This window comes from Thunnus albacares, chromosome 19 (genome assembly GCF_914725855.1).
Source record: "Thunnus albacares chromosome 19, fThuAlb1.1, whole genome shotgun sequence".
Taxonomy (NCBI): domain Eukaryota; kingdom Metazoa; phylum Chordata; class Actinopteri; order Scombriformes; family Scombridae; genus Thunnus; species Thunnus albacares.
The window spans coordinates 7,025,582-7,047,814 of record NC_058124.1 but is presented as its reverse complement, the minus strand read 5'-3'; the positions used below and the strand labels follow the sequence as shown (position 1 = coordinate 7,047,814).

Below are 22,233 nucleotides of genomic sequence, written 5' to 3'. Positions count from 1 at the left end.
TTACTATCTAAACATAAACCAACATCTATAAGTCATTATCATTTACAACAAGCCAAGTATGAGACCATGAAATACATTTTGTATGTTGAACTGTCACCGATATTAACTACCAAACTTCAATTTGCCTTATTTGAGTGTTCCAAATAATCACCCATTTGTCAACAACTCATTGTAATGATCTACAGCTATGTAATGACAATAATGTCAGATCAACCCATTATAAGTTTGCCTATTTACAAAGTAAAATGAACATTTGCCAGTGAAAGCAACACATTCTTGTTTGGTGGATTTATTTTTTTCTTACCACATTAAGTAAGACATTTCTGAAGTTTTGATGGACATTTGTCACAACATTGAACATTTTTGCAAGTAAACTATTAAAAAAAACAAAACAAAGCAAAGTAACCCCACACCCTTGTATTGCAGTAGTAGTCAAAAGTTTGGATACAACTTCCTGTTCCCTTGAATGAGAGAGTGTGTCCGGACTTTTGACTGGTACTGTACGTCAGTTAATCACATCTGATGAAAACAATGCTGGATAAACTTTACCACATGCGTATCTTCCTAGATGTTTTCCACTTACAGTATTGTTCAAAGATCTCATCACACAGAGCTGTAAGGCCTTTAGAGTAGACTGAAGAACACAACTAGCTTAATGAACAAGGATGTCCATATCTCAGAAAGATAAACAGGGACCGAGTGGTGACTGGTCTAAGACGTAGAGTATTGCAGCCTTACAGATCAATGCAGTATGATCAAATACTGCATTAATACTGCAATACGAGAGTAGTGAAAATCCTAGCTTTATGGGAATTTCAAAGTACCAGTGACAGACCAAAGGACAAAATGAGTAACAGTGAGTGAATATGTCTGAGTTCACGAGACCATGGCAAGCCTCCTGGTATTGCAGTTTGATACTCAGTACTTACTTTCAGCAGAACCAAGGAGATAAGTTACACAGAAGCCATTTAGCCCTCAGGATCTTCTAAGTGGAAAAGGTGCATAAGGCACAAATTTGGAGCAAAGCCACATCCATTTAGATACACAGAACTATCATACTTAGACCAAGAGGAAGTCAAGTAAGTATGAATCTGGTACCTAATTGGTTTCACATTTTTAAGAATGCTCACAGTTTTTATGCATTAGTTTTGAAAATAATGTTACCCCAGTACTTCAGAGGTATGCATATTCATAACTTACCTATCTCTTCAAGACATTATGGACCTTTTCTCTCAACCTGTTCAGTTATTTGTGGCCTAATACCATACTGGGGTAGATGAAGCAATGGTTTCAACAGCTGTTAGCTGTTCATGGCCATGGTCGATAATAATTACTGAGGAGGGCAAACATGGCAGAAATACTCATGTGTAAGGCTAGCATTTTAGACCTGGTGCTGTCTTCATTTGGTTTTGAGGAGGAATGAGTGACAGAGAGTTGTGACTGGTATTAATTCAAAGATAAGAGCTTTTTTTTCCCCCCTCAGCTTTACAGTAGTTTCCTAAACACTGACTGTCACTCAATCTTCTGTACTCATTTCAACTGCTTAGCTGAACATGGAAGTTAACATATATAAAATCATGTTGGTCAATTTACAAACATGAGCCATTACATCCTCCAATTCTGATGACAAAGTACATGTTCACAACACGTCCTCAATATTACACCTAACTAATTTGACACCGTCACAGCTGTGCTCACCTCACAAAGACTGCCATACTTTAACAGTTCTCTGAGAATGATGTTTGTATATTTGTAACAGTTTAGCAGTACTGCAGAGAAAAGGCAAGTCAACATTTTCAGAAGTTCAGTGTATCGTCACTTGACATTTTTATGCTGCTTCCGAGCAGCATTAAAGAGTCAGAAGACAGCGTGTTCGTACCTGAGCAGATTACTTTCTGAGATGTTTGGCATCTCTTCTTTTTTTCTAATTATATAATGGAGTATTGCCACAATATTTTAGATAAAGCACTGCTATCAATTTAGAGATTTGAATGGTAAAATGTAGAACTATGGGGACATTCATGAATCATATGGTGGCCCTTAAGGACAAAACACACACAAAAGCAAAAGCACAAACATTAAAAAAAATGCCCTCCAAATAAAAAAAGCTACAAATACTAAAACACATACAAAAGTGAAAACACATTAAGTTTTTTTTGTAGTGTTTTTCCTTTTGTATGCAGTTTGTTACTTGCAGCTGTGTCTTGTTGTGGGTGCATTTCCCCGAATGTTTGTGATTTATTTTATGTATGTTTTGGTATTTGTTGCTTTTCTTTTAATGTTTGTGTTTTCAATTTTGTATGCATTTTACATGTCATAGCATTAATGGATTCTGAGCACATCTCCTTTTGCTTTTTTATGGGTTTTGTCCTAAGGGCCACCATAGAGTCAACACTTCATATAATATATAAAACTAAACTTCTAGTAAATGTCTCTAGAGCCTTGAGAAAACTATATGTGGCGCAAAGCCTGGATTCTGACAGACTGATTTATGAGCTGTAAGTAGCAGCAGCAACAAGACATTTCGGTTTTTGCATATCTTTGCAAGGTGATAACTCACCCTCTGTAACGAGGTATAAACTTTATCCAATATTCATATCTTCAATGACACAAGGAAACTAAGACACAGCATTACATCATCCGCTGTTGTACCAGTTCCCGTAAGCACAACACAAGCAGAACAGTGTCAAGGACGACTTTGAACCAGCTTTTAATGCAGGGAGCATCGAATACATCTAAATGCTAAATGAGCATAAATCTTCAGGCTCTGTCGTGATGGTTCCTTTATGATTACAATAAAAAAATAATCCATTTCATCTTTCCAGACCATTACCAGAGGATGTTGTGACATTACTGACACAACACTGTTGGGTCAAGAATAAGTCCTGTGTTGAGACACGGACTTTGGAGAAGGACACTTAATCCCACAAGGACTTCCAGACATGTAACACCTTAAAGCTCTGACAAGATCTCTTTCAAAATAGCAATTCCAATAACCCTACTAAGTGATGCTTCTAGGTAACAACGTCCTCCACATACCTGAGCGTCAGTAAATCCCAGTCACATCTTCCAGGATAGGCAAATGCAAATATAAAAAAAATGTCTGTATTATAAAATATCCAATGTATCCATTTGCGTCACGATGGTCATTGCCTCCAAAATGGCTGAATTTCCGAAACCTTTTCAGAGAAGGGGCATGTCCATGGGCAAATGGCCAAGGTCAACAGAGGAGAAGAGGTCAGTGATGCCCTCATCCTCAGCCAAGCTCAGGACGTACTCTTCTCCATCAAGAGAAAAGGCCAGAGGTGGAGTGAGGGTAACAAAGCTCTGCTGGTCTTCAGAGGGGGATTGGAGGGAGGTGGGCAGGGGAGACACAGGGGTGACAGTAACCGGTGATGAGTGTTGTGTCAGCTGGGAAAGCGGACTGGAGATACTATTTACATCCGAAGTATGGTTAGCATAGTCTGGAAAGATAACGGGAGACCATTGGTAAAGTGGAAAGATGAGTGAATGTAGGCCTTAAAACACTAAACAATACTGTGCCAACAATCTAATAGTAAGGTTAGATCCTAAATATCTAACTGTCAACTGAAAACTGTCATTATAGGAGTCCTATTCTGTGGCAGCAAAACATCCCTTTTCATGCATGACTTGTCTTCAATGGATCCTTAATAACAAGGCTCACCTTTGGAAGACACCTGGACAAACGAGGGGGATACAGAGTTGTTCCCATTGGTGGACGAATTAGACTGGCTGTCATTGGCCACAGAGCCATCTGTGGCCTCCATAGGGATGGGGTCATCAGAGCAGAGGAACACCTCAATTGGCCCCTGAGTGCTGCTGAGGTGGACCTGGAGGCTCTGAACATAGGGCAGGTAGTGTTTTTATTCAATGATCTATGAGCATGAGCTAACAGCAGACATTTACAGAAAACTGTTTCTTGATAGAAGGAAGCAACAACAGGCTTTCATTTCAGCCAATGTTGGACCAGTGCGTCCAAAGCAATTAACCTCTCTGAAGTTTGACCGAGATTTCAAGATATAATATTGAGTTTCATTACCAAAAAAAAGATGTCAATTAATAGTATGTTAAAACATACCTCTCCTGGGTGTGGCACCTCCAGTTTCGTCTCTGCTGGGGCTTTGATCACAATCACAGTCTGTTCTTTCAAGCTGGGAATTGTTTGAACATCCTCGTAGGTCAAATAGGCAAATGTGATCCACAAGGTCAAGGAAGATAATCAACCTTGATCTAGAGTGTTTGTGTTCAACTGGGGATTAACTCAATGACTTATCACAACAGTAACACCAAAAGCTACACATCAGCACCTGACTGCCACAGGAGGCATTAATCTGTCCACTTCACATCGACTCCAGCCTCTGTGATGGTTGACACCACTGTCCTGAGAACCAGACATTCTTTTACAACTTAGTGCTTGAGCTGGTCAAAGGACACTGGCCTGCCAGTTTGTCTTACCAATACCAGCAAAACTACTGGAATACAATAAGAGAATGGGTGCATTTTTATTGATTCACCACAAACCAAAGCTTTATATGCCCAAACTGAAAAGCTCATATCAAAAATGCTTGAAAAGTGATCATTTGGGAAATACACTGAGTTCTCATATAATCCAGCTAACCCAGCAAAATGAAATCATGAGTTAGAAAAGGAAAAAAAGAAGAAAATAAAGATGAAATTTCAAAAAAAGGATATCTGCGACTGTGGCGGTCTTCACACATCTGGTGAACCTGCCACTTACAACTTTGGATCAACTCATCCAGCTTCCTCTCCTCTTCTATGAGAGCTGTTAGCTCTTGATCTCCGGGTACATTAATTTGACCACCCCTGTGCACACACACATCCAAACAGCCAAAACAGGATCAAAACAATAGCAAACATTGCTCAAGACATGCACAAATTAGGAGTGGACTAGAGGAGATCAAACTTTACAGATTACCATTTAGACATTTGATGATGCCTTAATCTGAAGAATAAGACAAATGGAAGAACTAAAGAGAGCATAATGCTAACTGCACATAAAATGATACAATTAAAATTAAGTCTGAGAGCCAGCGGCTGAGGGAGAATACCAAGTACCCATCAGAAGCTCTTACCATTATGGCAAACAAATAAAAAGATGCATCCAAGTGTGCACATATCGTTCCGCATCATCATATTTCAAACGTAGTATAAACTGCTATTGAATTATAACCTAAACATAGTAAGTAAGACAAAACAGTCACAATGTGAGCTCCTTTCTGAAATGCAAACACTACTGACAACGCCAACTTATACTTACAACCACTCAATGTAGTTTTTAGACTTCTTTTTGATGAGCTGGATCCCCTCCAGGACATTAGTGACATCGTAGACGCGTCTCTTGGGAGCATTGAGCTCCTGGGCCGCTACGTTTAGGTCCAACACCCCGTTAGCAGATCGGCTAAGCAGTTCCGCAAACCTCTGCGTCAAGAACCCGAGCGAGGTGTCATAGCGCGACCTCTCGAACAGGGACTTACGCGCTATGGAATTGGGGGCGGAAGCTGTAAAAACAGGCGGGGATTGAAAATGTTTCATTTGTGATTGTTTCTATCAAGATTCTTTAATTATTCATGTATCTATTCTAATATGCCATGCTGTAGTGTGTATATTTTGATTATATCTCTTCTACCATTTGCCATTTTTTGGTTGCCACCATCTCTTCACCATAAACTCCCTAAATTGATTTTAAACGTATTTTTCATGGAGAACATGGTGTAGTTTGGAGTTTCTATTTAGGTGAAAGTGTCATGTAGCAGCAAAGATTTTGGAGGAAAGACTTTAGTAAAAGTTAGGAAACTAAATAGGAACCATACTCCAGCTGTCCATCAAAGAGGCTAATGTTTAAATGGAAATATGGCTCTCAAATGAAAAAGAAAACATAAATAGAAGAACTCTTGGAAGGAATGTGAAGTATTTCAAGAACAACACTGAGAAATGGTGCATATATAGTGAATTTCAATATACTGGATTCAGCCCTGGAAAACAATTCAGCTAACCAGGCCGTTCAGTTCAGCCACCATATTTTGAGGATATGTGTGAGGCGCCACCAACCACCACTCGCTATCACAACTTCTCACCAATGCTTACACACTGTTGTTGCAAATACGACAACTGTCACTACTGCAATGCAGTGTGTTTGCTGCTTGTGAACTCTCAACATTTGTTTACATCGTGGTCCAACAGTTTGATACTAAAAACTGTGGAGGCGCAGACTGGTTCGTGGCAAAATCGACCATTCTCACTGACACGTTTGACTATTGAAAGACCGTATTCCAAGTCATTACAGTACAAAGTCTTACTCTTTCCTCCTGTGTGGGACAGAGAGGGCTTCTTGGCTTTGGCGGTCTTGCCACCATCCTGAAGTTCCTGGGGGTCACCGGCTTCCGGCTCCAGCCTTCTCTTTGCCTGAGAGAAAAGAATTTTGCACAACTTGTTAGATAGCAGTATGTAAAGCACTTCACATGTCAACATCATGCAACTCAAGACTTTTAGTTGGGAATTATCTCACTTAATTCTGTGGCTCAGTGGGCAGCCATTTTGGGCACTAAAGTTGTCATGTTGTCATGTTTTCATTGTATTAACTTGTGACTTGTAATTAGCAGCAGTGAATATGTATCTACATGATATACTACGTTTATCTTGTCATCTGGAGCTCGTTATTCATAGTTATTGAGGATTGGGAAAGAAGCTAGCTTCCCTCCCCCCTGTGTTTAGCTAGTTGGAGCAACATCTCCCCATCCCCCTCCCCTGCACACCCAAGGCCTACACAGCAGTTTGCTTCTGACGAGAATGAACACATCACAGCTTGCAGTCAACTGCTTACCAACGTGTTTTCACAGAAACTCCGCTGTTAAAGAGCGCTGTCAACGTGTGTGCCGCTCCAATATCAAAGTGTGCAAAAGTAGGTCCCGACAAGGCGCGGCGTGATGATGCCTCAGCTCAAGGTAAAACACGAGGAAAGTCACCGGAAATACACAGATGTAATTCACCTTCAAAATAAAAGCATGTAATTAGCGTTTACTTGTCTTATTTCCAAACAAGTATAATAACACAATAACAAGTATTTACTACTTTAAAAGTACCAATACAGCAGTGTGAACACATTCCATTACAAGTAAAAGTACATAAGTATTATCAGCTTGATGCAGTTAAAGTATTGCAGTAAAACTAGTGGTTTGGTCCCTCTGCTTGATATGTTATTATATTTTAGATTATTAATAGTGAAGCATCAGTGTTAGAGCAGCATGTTACTGTTGTAGCTGCTGGAGGTGCAGCTAGTTTCAACTACTTTATATACAGTTAGCTAGTTTAGTCCAGTGGTCCCCAACTTAGGGGTCAGGCCCTTCCAAAGGGTCACCAGATAAATCTAAGGGCTCGTGAGATGATTAATGGGAGAGGAGAGAAGAAAAAACAAAGTTCTAATACACAAATCTGTTTTCAGTTTTTGGACTTTTACTCTAATCTTTGATTTTTGGTGAAATATTGGATCATTTGAACATTAATGAAATGATAATTACAATATTTCCTTCTGAAATGTAGTGGAGTGGAAGTATAAAACAGCATCAAATGAAAATACTAAAGTAAAGTACAGGTACATCAAAATTGTACTTAAGTACAATACTTGACTAAATGTACTTAGTTACTTTCCACCACTGAATACAACCCCCATTAGGACATCATTATACCTATAGAATAAAACTTATAAATAACAGAAAACAGTGAATTATTGTAACACTGTATCAATTAATAATAAGACATACCTTTTTCTGACCTAATTCTAGGTAACAGCAAGATGACACATTTTGCCATGGTTCATTTTTTTGTATTATTTAAATGAGCACGGTGTTGTTTTTCACTCTGCAGAGTATCTGTCATACAATTATCATACAAACCACCTTATTGTTACATTAGGATATATGTGAGGCCTAAAAGAAGTCGTTTCTCTATGTTTCAAGCTCACTAATACAAAATATCTGTAGTATTACCAACTTTCCATCCGTTTAAACTAAATCAAAATCATATTTGTTCCCTCTGTCTACTTTGATTGACATGCTTTTATTCTGAAAACAAATCGGGCGCTTCCGTTATATCCTCGGTAACCTCCGGCCACATGACTGAAGTTTCTCCATACCACTGGTGCTAAATGTCTCTGAGGGAATACAATGTCCTCATGTATGTGACCGGGTGGATAATTTAATCAACCCCACACGTTGATATCTGCTATCAAGCATCCAACACAATCTGAATAATGAACCTATCGAACTTGCTCTGTAATGTCAATTATAAAGAGGTGTTGTCAGAAAACGTTGTTTACAGTCGCATTAACTGTAAGAATCCAGGTTAAATGGGTGTCGTTATGTGTACGTTAACAATTTGTCATTGACAGTTGTGTGGTAAGGGGCTTCAACGACCACCTGACATGTCTACATTTTTAATTATTAAGTAAATATTTAGCATCGGGTTAATTTAGTTTACCTGAGCTCGTTCGCGGTTAGATCTCTGGCCGGTCCCGGTCGGCTCGGAGAACCGGACGGTCTTGTTCAGGCAGGCCGAGGAACTGAGGGTCCGGACGGTCGAGCTGTTCTCGGAACAAGCTGCGGTATTATCGACAGAGCTCTACAAGGAAAACCTTCTTCTCACCTTGTCCCGCAGGCTCGACTGCTGTTACTCTGCCAGTTTATCATTTACAGCTTGTGGAATATGTTCAGGGCTGTTTCCATCTCTGTTTTATTCATATTATGTCCATCAATAGCGCAGATGATGAACATGATCATTTCACGTGACAGGTAGCCACAGCTGGTACAGAGGATATTCTACGCGCGAAACTCGGATGTCGCGGGATCATTTTAAACCTGATTTGCATGTAAACCACTATTCGCCAGTGCTTATGCACGCAACAGTGTGTACGTGTTGACGTAGCTGTAGCCGACCAATGGCCATAGAGCTCTGCAACAAAGTCATGAGCAGTATTTGTTTCTTTTCAACTATGTGCTGCATTTCTGTTTTACCTGACTGAAATAAAAACATGTATTGTGCAATTATGGATAAACTTTTTTCTGAGAATAAAAAGGCAGGAAAGAGCAATATAAGCCGTTACTATAATATACATTTTATAGAATTTAAATAACTAATAATGAAATGATGAAATCAAAAAACAATGAAAAGTCATCTGGTTTTTAAGGATAGTCATCTGTATCACTGTACATGAATTACATAGAATGTATACAGTAACTCGGCCCTAGTTAACATTATAAGCATTAGAAGAATACATGGATTATGACAAGTAGCACAACTGTGAACAGGTTAAAACATTAAATAAATCAAACAGTATTACTTCCCAAATCCACACTTACAAAATTTCAATATCACTATAGCACATCCACATTACTTGTTTCTTAAACTGTTGTTAACTCATAAACCTATATAGTAAAAAGTTTATATGACTTGATGATGCATTTCACAGTTTAGAATTTAATTGTTTGACATTTTTCTATTGACGTTTCATATAAAAATCTCAGCTGTTTACTCCCTACAAAACACTGGCACAAGCTTTAAGTCACTCAACCACATGTATGTACATGACATTAATAAGCAAACAAAAAAGTAGGTTCAGTCATCATCGTCAAACTTGATCTTCTTCCCTTGGAAGGCCAGAATCTGTCCTTGCTGCTCCTTTCTTTTCTTACTGGCCTCCCAGGATGGATGCAGTGCCTGTTGTGGTGCTTGTTGGGAAAAGACACCTCCACCCCTACGATCGTTCTGTCTTGTACCATCACCTCGCCCTCGCCCCCTCCCTCGCCCCCTCCCTCTGCCAGCCGAGGCGAAGCCCCTCTCCTGCGACTCATGACGTCCACCTGAATCTCCTGCTGCACCATTATCCTGCTTTTGGAACTTGGATTGTTTGCTAAAATCTCTATTTAGACCACTGCCAGCCTTCTGTTTCCCTTGGCCCCTAAATTTATCCCCACCTCTGCCTGCACCTCCACCCCTACTGGACTTAGATTTAGACAAGGAAGAACAGAAAACAGACTGAAGCTTGGTCGCTTTAGACTTCAGCCTGGCCTCGAGCTCATCGAGTTCACTCTGGACCTGGTCTGAAGCTTTCAGTTTTTCTGTTGAAAGCTCTTTCACTTCATGCTTCTTCTCCTCCCCTTCTACACTTTTCTTCTTTTTCTTGAATTTGCTCACTTTTCCCAAAAAGAAGTCATCATCGCCGTCGCTCTCCTCTGACTGGGACGACTGCTTGTGGAAACGTTCCTCTGTGCTGTCATCAAAGTACTCTTTCTCTTCATCGTCTGACTCCTCTAAATCACTCTCTTCCTCATCTTTCTTTGTCTGAAGCACCTCAGGACTCAGATTGGGTTTCTTTTCTGCAGTTTGACTTTGTGGTTTATTTTTCTCAACATCCTTTACTTGACTATTTTTTGCTGACGCTGGTCTCTCACTCTTAGTCTCTAGCATTTTTTTCTTTTGATCATCACCAGCATCAGCTGAAAGAGTTTTTTTCCCCATGTCTTTTTCAGGTTTAGCAATAGTTACATCTTTTGTGTTTTTGAGAGGGCCATCTCCTTCCTCATTGTCTGCCATTTCCTTCTGCTCCACTGCACTGTCCTCCTCCTCCTCCTCCTCCTCCTCTCTCTTTCTTTCTCCCCTGACTGGTGACTGCAAAGTCATTTTTCCATCTTGATTTTGCACCTTTCCCTTTATATCTCTCTGATTTAGTTCCTTCATTCTCTCCTCTTTGAAGGCATTCACAGCAGCCTTGATGTCCTCAATCTTCTTGCTGAACTGAGGGTGGGTGGCGATGCGTGCTACAGCCCGGTCAGAGATAGTTGACTTGGGGTTTTTACACACCTGTTCAAAGTTGAGATTCTTCTGTAAGGCGGTCTTGGTCACCTGCAAATGGAGGGAAAAAAATCTGAATCATTTTTATCCAATTAGACATTTCATGTGTTTCCCTATTTTCAAAATCTGGAAAAACTTTTTCAGTCATTTGAATATGTATTAATATTTGCAGAGAAGAAAACAGAACTTATCAAGTACCAGGTCTGGTGAGAGAGTCTTCATCGCATGGATCTCCTCCAGCAGTCTGGCAGCTCTCCTCTGGTTCCTCTCAATATCCGTCTCTTTCCCCTTCTTCTTCTTCAGGGCAGCAATCTGACGTGTCAGCTTCCTGCTGGTCAGAGCCCTCAGCCTCTTCACTTCTTTTCTCATCTTCACCACCTCATTGTTGAGGTTCAGGACCCCGGTCTGCTTTTTGTCTTTAGGTTGAACAGGCAACGGAGTCTTTTTCTCAGTTTTATCTGCGGTCTGTGGCATTGCTTCTTCTTCTTTTTCCTCATTATCCCCGCTTTCTGCTTCTTTGTCACTTCCATCTTCCTCTTCTTCTGCTTCTTCTTCCTCTTCCTCCACTTCTTCCACCTCTTCTTCCTCAGCTAACGACAGCATTTTCTCTACCTTGTCCATGGTATATATCATCTGTTAAAACAAACCCATTGTAGATCAGCAAACATGGTACAATTAACTATAACTCAGTTTGATCAAGGATGCTGGAAACCACAACATTAATTAAGATATTAAAAAAATAAAGCTTTGTGGCTTTTATCGTATATAAATCCGTATTATCCTTATTCTAAAATCAGCTCTCTTATTACTGCTAGGGAAACATCCACACTGCTCTGTCTGCACTTTTCCCATTCAAAACCTCAATATACATCGCTGTCACCCGACGGATTACTTTTTCGAAACGTTATGACATTCTGTAAAGTGATGTCGCAGATGAATACACTTAAGACCAAATACATGTCTGCCGAGGGAGAAAAACTGTAAATACCTGTTCGAAACTGCAAAAACAAACGTGGTTGAGTAAGCATGGACAACTCTGACCATGTAAAGTTATATCTAAATAGGTTTATTTTATGCTCCAGCAACGGTAAAGTAACAAATTCCAGACCGTTAAGTAAAATAGGAGCCTTATATCATGTTATATTCGCACTTACCGTTATTGAGTCGGTATTAAACAGAAAGAAAGAAATAAACGACTCCACTCGCAGTGAGCAGCCATGTTTCGTACGCCTCCGACGACGGCGTCATGGCGTCAGACGTTGGCAAGGGGACGCAGCGTGTCGTGAGAAAGGGGAGGGCCTTCCGCGGACTGTTTTTATTTATTTCTTTGTTTCATGTGCATAAAACAACAACAATGGTGGATAATTGAAGAAGTGTGAATATTAGGATGAGCGAATGACATTTCCCGACACAACTACCAGACCGATATTACAAGTGAATCAACAGGGGGAGGATGAAGCGGCGCAATGCGGACTGCAGCAAACTCCGACGGCCGTTAAAACGGAACCGAATCACCGAGGGTATATATAGCAGGTACAGACGGGCTGGAGGGACGGTGTTGTGTAACAATGGCGCCTCTCTGCATATGTCAAGACAGGGCTGCTAGCCTTTGAAACATTCATATTTATGCACGTTTTGCTTTTGAGCTACATAATCAGCTAAATGAACATGCCCGCATATTGTTAAAATTACAGGCCTAACGTTACTTATGTGGCATCTCATACATGATTTGTTCCTTGCTAGCTAGTTCAATTCAAATTCTGGCTAAATTCAAATGAAAGGTCTCAGTGAGATTCTGTGAGCGTCCAGTATGAATTGTACACACATTGAACACATTTCGGTGGAGTGGATATGCCTGCAGATAAAAGAGACGATATTAACTTGTGAGAATAATATTGTTCAAGCTTGAAATGACAACAGCAACGTTAGAGGCGCTCGTTTTGAAGTCCAGGGTGACGCCGACGGCGGGGCTCTCACCTGTGCTTTGTCTGGCAGAAGTCTGAATATGAACACGCCAGAGAAAAATAATTATCACCTAAGTGGTCGGGTCTAATTGGAACATGTAAAGCGCTCATATATTTGTGGAGATTAAATATTAAAATAGCACACCTGTTTCTACAGACTGATTGACGGCAAGTCAGAAAAAGGAAACCAGCTGTGCACAAAGTAACATGTCCAGACATGACACTGTACATTTTTCTGTCTTTCTCCTTTTGATGTTCAAGATGAAACCATTCTGTATATTCAGTTTCTTTAATAGTAGCAACATAGTGTAAGACTTGTTGGGGATACCTAGACTGAAATTCATGCTCACTGCTATGTTCATCTGCCTTAGTCCTTGTAGGAACTTGAGGTGACACTTTCTGTATGTCACACTGGAGATGTGATTCTTATAAACACCAGACTGTTTTATAAACCTTTTGTCCAAATTCCTGCCATGATACCATCCTAAATCCATGATAATCCCTGTCTACTAGTAGCCTTTTTGTCTCCTTCTGGTGTCTCTGTATTTTTAACATTTCTCTCCATACTTTCTTCTTCGTCTTGTACAGTACGTTCCTGTACCTGAAGTTCCTGGTAGTGTGGGTGTTGGTTCTCTTGGCTGACTTTGTGTTGGAGTTCAGGTTTGAGTACCTGTGGCCCTTCTGGCTTTTCATTCGAAGTGTCTACGACTCCTTCAGATATCAAGGACTGGTAAGATCCTGTGTGTACATGTATACATGACTTTGATGCTGCTTTCTGCCTGACATTAAGTTGCACTCTGGCCTGGATGGCTGGGAGTTTTCTGATAGAAGGGAACACTTGAAATATACAAAACTGGGATGTTACACCCTAAGCTGGAGGTAGTCAAGAGCACATTTGGATATTAAATACAGTGCATCTCTAATCCACATGACAAATATTCAGTAGCCTATGTACTGTAGCCTATGGATGCTACAAAGAAACACTCAAAATCAAATAGTACACAAGTAGCTAAGGTAGTTTCATACTTGTCAAACATGGATAATCATGGTAATGGTGGGTGAGGAACAGACAGACAAGTTTTTGAGTGAGTGTGTATGCATGTTAGTGTGTAAGTGTGATACGGCCATGTGTGTATGTGCACGTTTTCCAGACCAAAAACACTTAATTTCTGCACATTTGTTGCAACATATTTCCTCTTTTCTCTCTCCAACACTCAGGCATTCTCAGTCTTCTTCGTATGTGTGGCGTTTACATCAGACATCATCTGCCTCCTCTTCATCCCCGTCCAATGGCTGTTTTTCGCTGCCAGCACCTACGTATGGGTCCAGTATGTCTGGCACACAGGTTAGTCCAAGCTTTGAGTGGATTCATTTTATGTCTGCCAGCCAAATGGCCCCTTTCACCTCCAAAAACTGCTGATTTTTTGATTTTTTAATTTTTTTTTTGTGTGTCTTTCACACAGAGAGAGGAGTCTGTCTTCCTACTGTATCGCTGTGGATCCTGTTTGTGTACATCGAAGCTGCCATCCGCTTCAAAGATCTGAAGAACTTTCATGTAGACCTGTGCCGACCTTTTGCTGCTCACTGGTAAAAGTCATTTGTTGTCATTTATAGTCTTTTACTATCACCCTTTTATTCCAATATACTTCTATTTTTATTGCCTAAAAAAATAAGTTCACTCTCAGTGCTTCTCTTCACCTCTCAGTATCGGCTATCCAGTGGTGACTCTGGGCTTCGGCTTTAAGAGCTACGTCAGCTACAAGATGCGACTGAGGAAACAGAAAGAAGTGCAAAAGGAGAATGAATTCTACATGCAGCTTCTACAACAGGCTCTACCACCAGAGCAACAGATGCTGCAGAGACAGGAGAGGGAGGCAGAGGAGGGTGAGACTCACACACACATAAAATACAACATTTATTTCAATGCTTTTTGAGAAGTAAGTACATTTTTTGAAAGTAAAACATTCAACAAATATTCTGTAGAACAAAGAAGTAGCAATGACGATAGAAATAGTCCATAAAAACTATGAATACTCACGGACAGGGAACAAGGATGACAGTGGTGTTACTGTCTGTATGATGGGATGTAAATATTAACAGATGAGGTAACATGTGCTGGAATTTGCATTTATTGATTTAATTTAATCAATTCAGTGGACACATTTCTACTGCAACATACAATCTGTGTTCTCAACCTTCTCCTGTCTGACATGTGATACAATAGGTAAAGATGTATTTGTGTAACTTATGTTTTTCCTTTTTGAGTATATTATAATGAAGGTTTGCAAAATGATTTATCATTTTTTTGTAGTTAGGTTCATTTGGCATAGACCATGGTGAAAAAAAAAAAAAAGATACATTATTGCGTTTTAGTTTTGGTCAGGTTTGTGTTCACACTGACTTATTACAAATGAACCAAGAGTTGTAAACATGAAGTCAGCTGGACAGGTAGGACACATTTATTGGACAGTATTAGTGACTGTCCAATAAATGAATAGTTGTCCTGCTCCACAGGGATGCATGCTGGGAAATCAAATTCTGGTAACTGACAATAAGACATACAGGATTTTAATGAACCTTATGTGTTTATTTATCTTCTCTGGTGTCACAAAGACATGATTGATTATGAGCATTAATAGTATAAACTGACTGGAATCTCATAATAAAGGTAAACAGTGAAGTGTCTTGAATTGTAAGATTTTTGGGGGGTTAGGTCTGAAGATTTTGTTTTTTATGTCGTTAATAGAAAACAGGGAATTATTTATTTAACAGCCTGCTGGCACAAGGTTGTTTATGTACCCTGTCAGGGTTATTCTCTGTTTTGTATCAGTGGCCATCATTCAATCTTTGTTTATGCTCAAATATGTTTTCAGTTTGTTTTGGAATTTGGTTAATTCTGTCTTGTATATTTCTGTATATCCTCTAATGCTGCCTTTGTTTGTTTTCTTCCAGCTGCTTTAGCTAAAGGGATCTCAGAGGTCGAACCCTCAGTAATATCCCAAAACGGAGCGCCTCCTGGCAAGAAAAGCACTTCAGTCCCGTTACCAGAACTGGAGTACCGGGAAAAAGGGAAGGACAGTACCGCGAAAGAGCGCGAGGGCAAAAAACAAAACACAATCGGAATCAATAACAACAGTATTATACACGCACTGGACTCCAAACTACAGGAGACAGAGTATATTGAGAACTACGTCGGGACAAAGAGACTGAATAACGACCTGGCAGGAGAAAACACACACGCCGATACCAACACACACTCTGCTTCTAAAGAGGAAATGGGGGGAACGGGAAAGAACTACAAAAATGCCAGCGGAGGTGGCGGCAACATTTCCAACTCATCTCCGCGTAATCACAGTTCCACAAACGGGAGCGTCCCGCCAGGTTCCTCAAGCAGTAAGAATGAGAAAAAGCAGAAGGGGGCAGGGAAGGGTCAGAAGGACCCAGTGGAGAACTGCATCCCCAACAACCAGCTGGGCAAGCCGGACGCTTTAGTACGGTAAGAGACACACATTGTTATATTGTGTCAAACACCTCTCTAAGTCTCCATAGTGTAATGGAATAACTGTTATCATGGCCCTTTCTTCCTTTCAAAGGCTGGAGCAGGATGTGAAGCGTCTGAAGGCAGATCTTCAGGCTAACAGACAGTTAGAGTCAGAGTTGCGGAGTCAGCTTTCTTCTCTGAGCAGCCAGGACCGCAGCCTTCGCTCTGAACTGGGCCAGCTCCGCCAGGACAACGAGCTGCTTCAGAACAAGTGAGTACATGTGAACGGTGAAAAGATTGGACATCACACAGTGACACTGACAAACGTGTTATAATGAAGGATGTTGAGGTAGATAGTTTGTTATTCAGGGACCGTGTGATGCTTTGTGGGTCTGTGAGAGGCGTAAATGCTCCCCGTGCATCCCCAAACCCTTCCTGTCTGGCAAAAAAAAATCCTCAAGCTGTGGATGTGTAAATTGCATTAAACTGGAAATATAAAAGCAGGACTCAATCTCATTTAAGGAAACAATCCAAAAGCTCAATGTTCTGTCCCGTATTCAATGCAAAATGTGTTCATCTCATGATCCAGCCTTGTCGATTACAAATATATTTTAGGCTCCACAGTGCCGTCCAGGCCAAGCAGAAGGATAAGCAGACCATCTCCCAGCTGGAGAAGAGGCTAAAGGCTGAGCAGGAGGCTCGGGCCTTGGCTGAGAAACAGCTGGCTGAGGAGAGGAAGAGGAAGAAGATGGAGGAGGCCACTGCTGCCAGAGCCGTAGCTTTAGCTGCTGCCACAAGGTATTTATTAGACGGTTATCAGTTTACCTCTCCTAAATAAATACAGTTTGAGTGAATTAATGTATTTCTGTGGTGGTTGACATTTTTTCTTTTTCAATTTTAAAAGTTGATCTCTTCTCTCTAACAGAGTGGAGTCCACTGATTCCCTGCGTGGTCGTATCAGAGAGCTGGAGACAGAGTGCAAGAAGCTCAGCATGGACATGAAACTTAAGGAGGAACAGATTAGGGATCTAGAGGGCAAGTGTCAGGTAAGACTGAATAGCACAACTCATTTTTTTAATGAGATAAAGCTTTGGGTTTGTGATTTTAAGCTCTCACGCTTATAATAACTTTTGGTTAGTTTAAAATATACACAGGAAGCTGGGGGGGCGGGGGCGTATCTCATGTCTCATTCATCTTCTCTTTTCCTATGCTGTCACACGTAGGAGCTGCGGAAATATAAAGAGAACGAGAAGGACACAGAGGTGTTGATGTCTGCGCTGTCAGCCATGCAGGAGAAGACACAGCACCTGGAGAACAGCCTGAGTGCTGAGACCAGGATCAAACTGGACCTCTTCTCTGCACTGGGGGACGCCAAGAGGCAGCTGGAGATAGCACAAGGTACATGCTGACTGTAGGGATGCAGTGATTCACTGATGTCACAATGTCTCACTCTTAAAACATCCTTTAATGCACTTTAATGCAAGTACTTGAATATTGAAATGACTTAAAATGCCCATCCCTAGTTTATAGTCCAAAGCTCTTCAATGAAGCACGTGAAGCAAATTTACTGCACAACAGAAGAAATTATTCATTTAAATACAAACCTAATGTCTGTCTGGAAATGCCCTTAGTGTGCAAATGTTTTGGTTACACAAAAATGGCGAGAGGGTTGTTGAGAATTGGTTTCTTATCTATTCTTGGCAGCCATGTACCTTTTCAGGCTGTTTTCCATGCCACATCCCCATGGGATCATGATTACTATTCACTACCTTTTGTCCCACCACATTCAAAATGATTTAAATATGGATGACGGCTGCTTGTTTTGTCTGCTTTGTTCACACAAAAGCTGTGAGAAAAATGAAATTATTATATTGAATTAAGAGTCTCCAGCCACGCGAGAGGTAAATTCATGTGATAATTCCACAGGGTGAGCACTTCACTGCTAACAAACGCTGAATATAAATATGCTTCTTTTTTTTTTTTTTTAATATTGACTATGAATCATTCCATCTTAGACATACAGTTTCACACATCTCCCTCAGCCCTCTTCACATATTCAGAAGATACACTGCAAGAAATCACAACAGTGAAATCTGGAATTATTTTTAGCCATATTAATAAAAGTGAGCCAGCAGCCACAATACCAGGACCCTGAAACTGACACAGCTAAATGGAATTCAGCCACCGTTAATGTGATCATTTTACACCTGTGCCTTTCCTGCTGTGACACATCCAAATGTCTTCAGTGAAAAAAAGGTCTATTAGCTGTATATCGTGCTGCTGAAAAGTAGAAGAGGGCCTTTTTTTTCTAGCAGACATTGTAACTTGTCATGAAAAGCACCAGTTTTGTTGAACGATAGCTCGGCTCCATTAAGAGTCCCGGTGAGTCATTCTAGCATGCACAGATGGAACGCGGTCAGTATTGATGTTATTAATTACACCTGTGCTTTTCCTGCTAGGAGTGTGAGAAAGGTCTAGAATGTGATGACAGTATAACAGTCAACTAATACTACACTATACTAGCAGAATTAGCATGTTAAAGAGTGACTTGCTGTACAGTGTTTGGATTTTGGATTTTTGCATTACACATTCCTGTCTGTTTTTTTTTATCTGTTAACAATTTCCAGAAAATGTTCCAGAAAATGTATTATATGGATGTATTGTGATATCAAATTACATGTACAGGGATAGAGGATTTTACCCATATTGTCATGACAACCTGTGGATTCTCATGCCATCCAGAAAAGTCTTTATTCTCTAGCCCCCTCCACAAAAAAGTCAGGGTCAACTACAGAACAGCACCCTTAGAGCTGAGCTGTCAGAGATTCAGCATGCAGGGGCCACTACAGAACACATGCCCTCCCACTCTGCTCTTACGCTGTGATACTAACGTCTTTGTTTCCTCCGTCTCCTCCAGGCCAGATCCACCAGAGGGAGCAGGAGATCGCAGAGCTGAAGCAGAAGATAGCAGAGGTGATGGCAGTGATGCCCAGTCTGTCCTACTCATCAGACGGCAGCAACCTCAGCCCCGTCACCCCACATTACTCCTCCAAGTTCATGGACAATAGTCCCTCCTCCCTGGACCCCAACGCCTCAGTCTACCAGCCCCTCAAAAAGTGACTCTGACATCCACACTTTCGTCAGACAGAACTTTTTTTCGTTGTTTCGGTGAAGCTCTCGGTTCCGGTTTGGGTTATTTTGAGTTTACCAGCCCCTGACAGTTTTTGCACTCTTAATGAAACACATACAGACACAAAAACATAAACACAGACACACACCGTGCACACAACCCCTCCATACATATGTGTATTTGGGTCCTTTTTTTGGTTCTATTATGAGAACTATTATTTTGAGGGGTGTGTACACAATAGGATTTTTTTTTTTGTTGTTGTTGTTGTTGTTGAATTTTGGGATTTAGCCATTAGACAGCGTGATCTGATTGAAGGGGGAGAAAGGAACACACCATGTGTTGGCCAACTGTCTACTAAAGAGCCATCATGCATCGCTTCATGTCAGTCTTCTTTTGATGTACAGTATACGAGCCCCCCCCCCACAGCCATATTTTCTTCTCTAGTGAATTGACACCCAATTTATGACAAGAATCGGCTTTTCATGGTGTTTAACATTAAGGCAGAAGACATGTTTTCAGTTCAGATTTGAATTTGAAGCTCACCTGTAAAGTAAAGCCCTTTGAGAGATACATGAATGTAAAACTATTCATGTTTTGATATCACCTTTAACTTAAAACAGTGATTGTTTGTAATGTTTTAGTTCAGTTATGACAATGTACATTTTCTTCTAAAAAAAAAAAAAAATAGTGATATTGAACAGATAAATGTTTGCTGTTTTCCTCAGATATTCCAACACAGTTTATTCTCTAAATGCTGGAATTGTGGATTCTCCAGGATTATCAGTAAGTGGATGAAGCAGATGTAGTTTTGTCCTTTTTAAAAAAAAAGAAAAAAAAAATGTTACAGCTAGATTCGACCTGGCACTGCCAAAACCTTCTATTAATGTTCACCTGTTTGCTGCAGACACCTTTTCCTCTCCCTCTGGACCAAATTAGAACCCGTTAGGCCATATTGTTCACTGGATTTAATGATGTCTAGGTAACTGGTCGTTACCATTATTTGCAGATTTTACAGTGCCTTGCAATTTCTCTTTTTAAGATGCAGAAACCACATATTTTGCAATCCTGGGATCTAAAAGCATCAAACTTCAAAGCAGTCTTCTCTCTCTCTCTCTCTCTCTCTCTCTCTCTCTCTGTCTCTCTCTGTAGCTCTGATTCACCAGGGTTTCATTTGTACCAGCTAACGATTGCTCACATTCATTTCAATTCAGTATTTGAAGGCTAAAACAATTAAGTGTCACCTTGTATATCAGACATGTTACTAACAATCACAATATTACAGCTTTAGGTTTGTCTCAAAGGGAAAACATAACACTGGACATGGTACATGTCATTTCATAGTGACACAGTCTTGGTATGCCAAACATTAACCAAACTGATTGTCTATTATCATGCCCTAGAGTTGGCATTTAGTTGTTTACAACAATGTACATTAACTTACTGAGGAATGTTTTCTTTGTTTATTTCATTTCAGTTCTTAAGTGCCAAGTGTTGATGTTTGGTTTCCATCCATACTTTGATCGATGTAGCTAGCATAATGTTTGCAGAAGAGTGCTGTTCTTTTTTTTGTCATTAGAACATATTTGGATGGTGTTGTGTTTACAAGGTTCTGGGCTGATCATGGTGAAGCAGCAGGTGGTCAGTTGGACTGATTGTGTTATTCACACATTTATTTATTTGTTACAGACTTTGATTGAGTGGCGCCTCCTTGATATTTCCCATCATATTCAGTTGATTTCCTATATTTTCTACCAGGAAGGATTCTGTGAATGTGTTGTGTTGGAAACGGTTACCCCTGAACCATTTGACCATGTTGTGATGTCATGTTGCCTACCTGGAAAAGTATTTTTGTGGATCGCTCTGGCGTTGTGAATTCAGTTCTCAAGTTGCTTTTACAAGTTTGTGTAGAAGGAAGAGAAGGTTTAAAAAAAAAAAAAAGTGCTTTGTTTTATCTTTTCATTGTTCCACCATGTTTAATTTCTTTACTCAAAGTGATGGTGGCTGTGTCACACTTTTCACTTTGACCATCACTATTAAAGAAAGTCTTGCTGGTGGCAATGCAAGCTGTTCAGTCTGTGTACGTGTCATGATCTGTGTGTCTGGTTCTCCTGTTTCTGGCACTAGTAAGAGGCCAAGATTTTACCCTGAATCAACCACGCTGTGATGATGGTGTGGTCCATAGCATTTAGAATATTTAAAAAAAAAAAAAAAGAAATACATGCCAGTGGATAAAGTAGAAGACCCTTATGAGCGTTGTTACTGACATGTTTTATTATACTAAAATAAGTGCAGGTGGTCAAACTGATAAATCAACAATTCAGACAGTATAGTATGTAGGCCACATATGTGCAAACAAACCTTTCCCTTTTAATTGCTAGATATTCTCAAATCAGAATTTGCATATATTACAGTTAAGCTAACAATTCACACAAATTTTAAGCCATTAGTTTATCTAGTTGGCACCTCCCAGACCTGCAAGCCAGCTACATGCATTTTGTTGACATCCTCTATTTAAAACCTTCATAGAAATCAGAGGCTGAATGTAGTTCAAGTCTGGCCTGATGCTGCATTCAAGTGCTCCTCGTGAATACATATTTCTTAGTTAAAAATACAGTGACAGGTTGCATTCGGTTGCTGTTGAGAAGACAAAATGAAAAAAGTAAGCCATTTTTAGAAATCCTCAAGCCACAGAGCTACCACACAAGCTTTTAGTCTATCACAATAGATTGATGTGAACTAAAGGTGACTATTTCCACTTGTTTGTTTTCGAGTTT

General features: G+C 40.2%; 3 protein-coding genes across 4 annotated transcripts; 1 reads left to right on the top strand and 2 right to left on the bottom strand.

Moving 5' to 3' along the window:
- Positions 1-273: 273 nt before the first annotated feature.
- Positions 274-8,979, bottom strand: e2f3 (E2F transcription factor 3). Its single transcript, XM_044336424.1, has 8 exons — positions 8,947-8,979; positions 8,515-8,655; positions 6,339-6,444; positions 5,300-5,540; positions 4,714-4,845; positions 4,100-4,214; positions 3,686-3,860; positions 274-3,464 (listed from the first exon to the last, which is right to left on the bottom strand). The coding sequence occupies exons 1-8, from the start codon at positions 8,977-8,979 to the stop codon at positions 3,184-3,186; spliced, it is 1,224 nt and encodes a 407-aa protein (XP_044192359.1). The 3' UTR covers positions 274-3,183.
- Positions 8,980-9,197: 218 nt separating this feature from the next.
- On the bottom strand, positions 9,198-12,145 carry srfbp1 (serum response factor binding protein 1). The gene is made up of 3 exons (XM_044335199.1): positions 12,039-12,145; positions 11,083-11,517; positions 9,198-10,935 (listed from the first exon to the last, which is right to left on the bottom strand). The coding sequence occupies exons 2-3, from the start codon at positions 11,515-11,517 to the stop codon at positions 9,649-9,651; spliced, it is 1,722 nt and encodes a 573-aa protein (XP_044191134.1). The 5' UTR covers positions 12,039-12,145; the 3' UTR covers positions 9,198-9,648.
- A 66-nt stretch (positions 12,146-12,211) lies between these two features.
- maco1a (macoilin 1a) lies at positions 12,212-21,530 on the top strand. 2 transcript variants are annotated; one of them, XM_044335197.1, is made up of 11 exons: positions 12,212-12,417; positions 13,437-13,578; positions 14,067-14,193; positions 14,312-14,435; positions 14,554-14,732; positions 15,801-16,344; positions 16,442-16,600; positions 16,945-17,127; positions 17,255-17,375; positions 17,553-17,727; positions 19,247-21,530. In XM_044335197.1, exons 1-11 carry the CDS (start codon positions 12,338-12,340, stop codon positions 19,447-19,449), a joined length of 2,037 nt encoding a protein of 678 aa, XP_044191132.1. In that variant the 5' UTR covers positions 12,212-12,337; the 3' UTR covers positions 19,450-21,530. The 2 variants fall into 2 exon arrangements, with proteins under 2 accessions (XP_044191132.1, XP_044191133.1); XM_044335198.1 differs by lacking the exon at positions 12,212-12,417 and adding an exon at positions 13,176-13,237.
- The last annotated feature ends 703 nt before the right edge of the window (positions 21,531-22,233 follow it).

What these genes read in the sequence shown, in the direction of transcription:
- e2f3 (XM_044336424.1), bottom strand. Translation starts at nt 8,979, where the DNA reads ATGGCCATTGGTCGGCTACAGCTACGTCAACAC. An exon ending in GGCTACAGCTACGTCAACAC is followed by an intron (nt 8,656 to 8,946) that starts GTACACACTGTT and finishes TTTTCCTTGTAG; the next exon opens with AGCTCTGTCGATAATACCGC. An exon ending in GAAGACCGCCACAGTCGCAG is followed by an intron (nt 4,215 to 4,713) that starts ATATCCTTTTTT and finishes CTTGTGGATCAC; the next exon opens with ATTTGCCTATTTGACCTACG.
- srfbp1 (XM_044335199.1), bottom strand. Translation starts at nt 11,517, where the DNA reads ATGATATATACCATGGACAAGGTAGAGAAAATGCTGTCGTTAGCTGAG. An exon ending in AGACTCTCTCACCAGACCTG is followed by an intron (nt 10,936 to 11,082) that starts GTACTTGATAAG and finishes CTCCATTTGCAG; the next exon opens with GTGACCAAGACCGCCTTACA.
- maco1a (XM_044335197.1), top strand. Translation starts at nt 12,338, where the DNA reads ATGAAGCGGCGCAATGCGGACTGCAGCAAACTCCGACGGCCGTTAAAA. An exon ending in CCAGTATGTCTGGCACACAG is followed by an intron (nt 14,194 to 14,311) that starts GTTAGTCCAAGC and finishes TCTTTCACACAG; the next exon opens with AGAGAGGAGTCTGTCTTCCT. An exon ending in GCAGCTGGAGATAGCACAAG is followed by an intron (nt 17,728 to 19,246) that starts GTACATGCTGAC and finishes CGTCTCCTCCAG; the next exon opens with GCCAGATCCACCAGAGGGAG.